This window comes from Leptosomus discolor, chromosome Z, assembly GCF_034619465.1.
Source record: "Leptosomus discolor isolate bLepDis1 chromosome Z, bLepDis1.hap2, whole genome shotgun sequence".
Taxonomy (NCBI): domain Eukaryota; kingdom Metazoa; phylum Chordata; class Aves; order Leptosomiformes; family Leptosomidae; genus Leptosomus; species Leptosomus discolor.
Window position 1 is genome coordinate 18,608,106 of NC_141419.1, and position 6,177 is coordinate 18,614,282.

General features: G+C 58.1%; 1 protein-coding gene across 1 annotated transcript; it reads left to right on the forward strand.

Moving 5' to 3' along the window:
• The first annotated feature begins 2,873 nt into the window (after nt 1-2,873).
• Nucleotides 2,874-3,761, forward strand: FOXE1 (forkhead box E1). Its single transcript, XM_086480291.1, has one exon. It carries the CDS (start codon nt 2,874-2,876, stop codon nt 3,759-3,761), a length of 888 nt encoding a protein of 295 aa, XP_086336417.1.
• The last annotated feature ends 2,416 nt before the right edge of the window (nt 3,762-6,177 follow it).

Here is a 6,177-nt window from a genome sequence, read left to right on the forward strand (position 1 = left end):
GCTCAGGTGAAGGCTGCACATCTCAGTGTAGGCAGGAACTGAGCTGTGAAAGTTGGAAAAATTGCTGACTTAAAACTTTCTCCCAGAGACCAAAAGAAAGTCCAGGCTATAGCTTTTGTATGTCTGCTACTTCTGTAGCTATTATACATTTTCTATCGCATTACGAACTCCAAATATTTAATCAATGCACGGCATTTTCCATTTTACTTACTTTTGTCTATTCTTCAGCATAGCTGAACCAAAAGAAAACCCAAAATGTTCACAAACATGACAAGCACCAACTCTTCTGCTCCAGCAACAGGCACCACTTTGACTTATAGCTGGAGGAGATCTGCAGTCTAAGATCCACCTGTGTGAGTCTGCATTTCATGTTCCCTATCGTTCCCTCCCCATAGGAACTAGTCCTCAACAGAGACACTAGTGCTTAAAATGGGGCGTACTCCTGCTCCCAGAGTGGAGAGCTGAAAATGTTTTTAAATAGGCTTATGATAATGTCAGATTGAGGATAGATAGTCTCCAGACCACCACATTACATAGCTCCCACTTCATTCACAAATACTGATACTACAGTTTAACCTGCATAATGAGGAAAGGGACAAGAGCCAGCACATACTGTTTGGGCATCCATTTCACTCTGCTTACATGCTGGGCCCTGCCAAGGAAAGTGCTTTCTTGGAAAAGGATTTTCATCACCAGCAGGGAGGGCAAAAGCAGCTGTTGAGCACACCATCCCACCTCAGTGCACACGTCTTTCATTCCCCATGCTCTACAAGTGCAAGTGAAGCATGATCTGACTTTGCCCTCTGGAGGCACGGAACTGGCATGGCGCACAGCGACACACACCCCAGAGGTGACCGAACGGCTGCATTGCCTTTTGGAAAATCTGATAGGAAAACTCATACCCAGCTACAGCTTCCCGTGAGCCAGAGGGCAGAGCATTGCACGTGAGGCAGCTTCGCCGCTCTCCTTTTGCACTGAAGGAGTCAGTTTCCTGGTTCCTTCAGGATAATACTACCGTAGTGTTTTCTGTACTTCAAGAACACGGGTGTCAGTACGGGAGGCTGATTTTTCTTTCGGCACAAAGTCTGCAGCATGTGATTTGAAATACTGCCATGTGTCTGCATACAGCTACTGGGACCGCACACGTGGGTCCTCGGAGAGTGCCACTTCATGGTTTATTCTGCTAGCTCCATAATTTATTCTGCTACCTCCCAGATCGCTGGGAAGCTGCACAAATAAGCAGGTGGCCAAAGACTCTAGGGTCCCCTTACTTAGCTGGAAACCAGGGCTGGGGTTTGTTTGCTGCGTGCAAATGGATCCTCACACACACCGATTTTTCTCCAAGCAGAGAAACAACTTTGTTGGAAACCTCCAAGGGAGCCCTGTTTCACCAGCATTAACATCTCCCACCTCCCCTTGCTCCCTTAAATACCATTTCTGCAACGACTAAGAGGGCTTTGGGAAAGCTTTTCCCACAGAGGTAGACTCAGCAGCACACTGGTGACTTGAGTTTTGGGAGAACTGGCAGGAGGCACCAAGACACAGGCAGGATCAGCTGTATGGCCATGCACAGCACCTGCACACCTGTGCACAGCCACTCCTCTGCACACCCACTCCTCTGCACGCACATCTGCCCACATCCATTTCCACGTACCTGTGGACACTCATGCCTTGGGTCCAGCCACACACCTGTGCACACTGGCACATGTTTGTACACACACTTGCATGTCAGTGCACACCCACAAACTCTCATGCATACCCTCAGCCCCACAGCAGTGCCCTTGCACACTCATGTGCATGCTCATGTTCCCATGCACACATATCCCTGTGCACACCAGCACACATTGACCCTTTCTATCCCAGCTCTGGAACATCCTGTCATCCCCTTTATCTTCTGGTTCCCGAAGATCACCATGCCAGCAGGCGAGGAGGCTGTGCTGCCCCAAGCCCTGCAAGAGCACAAGTCTTGGGCAAGCGTTCCTCACCAGCTAAGTGCACTCATGGCACTTGTTCTGACCCACAGTCCTGGGGTGTGATCCTCGGCCCCAAGTATTTGAGCAAGCAGGAGCGAGCTGGTAGGTAAGCATGTCCCAATAGCAGCCCGTGGAGAGCCTGATGTCCTTTGTGGTTGGAAAGATCGTGTAGTACCTGGAGGTCCTGTGGCACCAAGATCAGGGACAAGCAGGTCAGATGAGGGGTAAACCAGGGGATGGCAGCCCAGTTCTGTGATGAATTGCTGTTGGGGACCAGTCTAAGTGCATTTTATGTAGCAGCTCTGCACACAAACTGCACTGCCTAGACCCACACTTAGATCTGTCACCGGGTGTTTCTGCATGTTTAATTCGTTCCTACTGCTTCACTACCGCAAAGGAGCGTGGGGTTCCACGGGCGACACTGCCCGGAGCCGGCTGCATCCCTTCCGACAGCGGCGGCCCCTCGTCTTACCCCGCCGGCCGCCAGCTGAACCGGCCCCAGAGGCGCCGAGCCGTACAGTGCCAGGCGCTGGAAATGCCCATGCCGACACACCCGCACCGGTAACCCGGAGACGTCCCCGCTCCGCTCGGTGCTCGCCGGTCCCCCGCAGCTGTGCGCTCCCCACGGCGACAGCATCGCGGCGCCCCGACGGCGCTGGAGACGGGGACCACGGGAGAGGAGCGGGGGGGGGGCGGGTGGGGAGAGTGCCGGGGCAGGGCGCTGCCTCTGGCCGCGGCGGCGCGCCCGGCCCTGCCCGGGCCTCCCGGGCTGCGGGGCGTTGCAGGGGGAGTGCCGGCCGCCCGGGCGCGGAGCCGCCGGACACCGCCGCATAAAAGCCGCGGCGGCGCGGCGCTGCGCCTCCTCGGCTCGGCCCGGCTCGGGGCCGCCCCGACGGCCGCATGACCGCCGAGAGCCGGCTGCCGCCGGGCCCCCCGCCGCCGCCCCCGCCGCTGAAAGCGGACGCGGCGGCACCGCCGGGGGAGGAGGCGGCGGCGGCGGCCGCGGCGCGGGGCGGGCGGCGGCGGCGCAAGCGTCCGGCGGAGCGGGGCAAGCCGCCCTACAGCTACATCGCCCTGATCGCCATGGCCATCGGGCAGGCGCCCGAGCGGCGGCTGACGCTGGGCGGCATCTACCGCTTCATCACCGAACGCTTCCCCTTCTACCGCGACAGCCCCCGCAAGTGGCAGAACAGCATCCGCCACAACCTCACCCTCAACGACTGCTTCGTCAAGGTGCCGCGGGAGCCCGGCCGTCCCGGCAAGGGCAACTACTGGACGCTGGACCCCCACGCCCGCGACATGTTCGAGAGCGGCTCCTTTCTCCGCCGCAGGAAGCGCTTCAAGCGCAGCGACCTCTCCACCTACCCGGCCTTCCTCGCCGAGCGCCCCGCCGCGCCCTGCCGCCTTTTCCCGCTGCCCTCCGCTCCGCCCGCCTCTGACCTGTCCCCGGCCCCCGCCGCCGCCTCCTGCGCCTTCGCCGCCGCTGCTGCCGCCTTCCCCGCGCAGGGCTGTGCTGCCGCCGCTCTACCCCACGCCTACGCCCCGCTGCCCACCGCCCCCGGGCCCTACGCGCCGGGCGGCTCCGGGCAGCTGTACGCGCCGTCGGGGCGCATCGTCCTGCCCGCCTCGCCGCCCGCCCCCGCCGGGCTTTACGGCCGCCGCTCCCCCGTGCCGTACCCGCCGATGGCCCACGCCTACGGCGCCAGAGGGCAGCTGAGCGCCGCCGAGCCCGGACCCCGGCACGGCGCCTACCCCGGCGGCACCGACACGTTCGTCCCGGCGCTCTGACCCAGCCCGAGAGAGGCTGGGCGGCCCGAGGGCGCGGACCGGAGCCCGGGAAAGGAGCGGGCTTGCGGTGCTTGCCCGGCGCCACTGGACCCGGTGCCACCCAGGAAGATGCTGGAGGACTTTGGGCTGCACCTCCACATCCTGCCACGTACCCCGGCCTGCCGGCGAAGAGCTCTGCTGCCGGCCGTGGGGGCTTGGGGACCCCTGTCCAGCCCCGTCCGCTCTCGCCACAGAAGCCCTAGGGACTCCCAAGTGCCTGGATGGGGCAAACAGCCCTTTCCTCTTTTACCGCGTTTCCTAGGGCAGGTGCTCAGAGCTTCCTGCCAGTCTCGCACTCTCCCGACACACCCAACTGGGCCCCCTCGCTTATTCAGGAAGATCTCACTTTTCAAAATCTCTCCACTGTTGATGATTTTATTTACAGAACATAACGTCTTCTGGGTCAGGGAAGGAGGGAGGCAGGAGGAAGTGTTCCCCCGCCTCGTGCAGCCAAAGCTGTAAAAGCAGGATGTGTGGCACTAATGTGATGGCATGTCCCTGATGTTGCACAGGGCTATCGCGTTAGTGCCAGGCTTCGCACTAACAGCGTGGCCAGGGCTGGGGAAGGTTTGAATGTTGGGGTTGCAGCCAAACACAGCAAGTCAGATCCCTCCAGGGGTCATGCTCTGTGCTGCAGGGGTGGGAGAATGGTGGAATTTGAAGTATAGAAACTTTTACCCTGAGCATGCTCAGCCCCTGGAAGAGGGACCCCGCAAGGCTGTGGAATCTCTGCCCTTGGAGGTCTTCCCAGCTTGATTGGACAGAGCCTGAGTGACCCGATCTGTCTTTGGAGTTGGATCAAACATAGAATTCGGGCCTGCTTTGAGTGGAGACCTGGTCCAGAGGTCTATGGAGGTCCTTACATCAGGTCAGCTCAGCTCAGTCTGTAGCCTAGAGAAATCAGCGTCTATGATGGAAAACTTTCCTTCCTGAAACAAGTGAGAGAGACAGGACATGGTGCCTTTTTATCTTTGATTCCTCTTCCAAACTTTCCTAGGATGGAAAAAAGGCTAGCGGAAAACATGGAGAGAGGACAACTGATAGGAACGGCTGTGAGAAGCAATAGATCCATGGGGAAAACTCAAGCAAATCCCTCACAACAGGTCCCACCACCTGTGGAAGGGGCCCAGAGAGATGGTGGATGACCAGGGCCCTGCCTGGGGCTGTGAGTGGAGAGGGAGCAGATTTATCCCTGCTACTGTCCAGGTCTCCTCATCCAGCTCCTGTTTCCTGTGGAGGTGGGAGCCTGTGTGACCAGGAGGAGGTTGGTGCGGGGTACTACAGTGTGGTGGGGCCTTGAATGGGGAGAGGCAGATGGAAAGTGCAGCCAGAGCCTCAGCAGAGAAAAGAGGGAAGAGCAGAGGGGGTACACACACCAGGGTCTCTCTCACATTAAAAGGGTGTGGATCATAGTGTAACTCATGTTAGAAGAGACCTTAGAAAATTTCTGTTCCAACCTGGTGCTCAAAGCAGGGTCAGCTATGGGTCATACCAGGTTGCTCAGCCTGATCTGGTTGAGTCCTGACAACCTCCAAGGATGGAGATGGCAGAGTCTTTTTGGGCAACTTGACTGTCCTCATGGGGGAGAAGTTTCTCCTTGTATCATTTCGGCGCCTCTCTAGACTCATTTCATGTCTATTGTCTCTTGTCCTGCTGCTATGCACTGCTGCAAAGAGATCTGATGCCATGAAGATACCTGTACCTTCTGCTCTATGGAGGATTTTTCAGGTGAGGTGCTCAGCAGGATGAAATTTGTGTAGAGGCAGGTTCCTTGCCTTCTCTGAGTGCTAAGGTCCAGGTATCCATGTGGGACGTGAGAGGGAGGAAATGGAGCAGAGCAGGAAGGCGGTTGGGTGTCCCCACGGCACAGTTTGGGGTGGAGGAGACTAAAGCCCTCTGCAGTAGGTGGACAGGAGAAGTTGTGTGTCTGCCTTCCATGAGGCTCTGAGGTAGGAGATGAGTGGTGGATTCAAGGCACCCATCCCTCTCTCAGAGTGGTCAGGATAGCATGTGGTGCATGAACCACCTCATGGACTGGGAGGCTGGGGCTGGCCTGGTACTGCTGCCCCTTGTCCAACTGGACCTTTTTGTGGTGCTACAGGAAACTTTGCTGCCTGTGCATGGAGCTGGGGAGGTTGCTTTGCTGTCGGTGAGTGTAGGCATCATTCAAATCTTCGGTGTGGTGAAGTGAATCACATTTATCCCTTCCTTGCTTTCCCTCGTGAAGAGCTGCATTGTCTCTTTTGATGTCCTTCATGGTCCTGGCGCGTTCTGTCCTGGCACGTTTCATCCTGGAGAGAGCAGAGTCCTGCCTCGGCTGCTTGGCTGCCTCAGCCTGGGGCAGGTCTCCTCGGCTGCTGTGCTTGCTCCTCTCCCA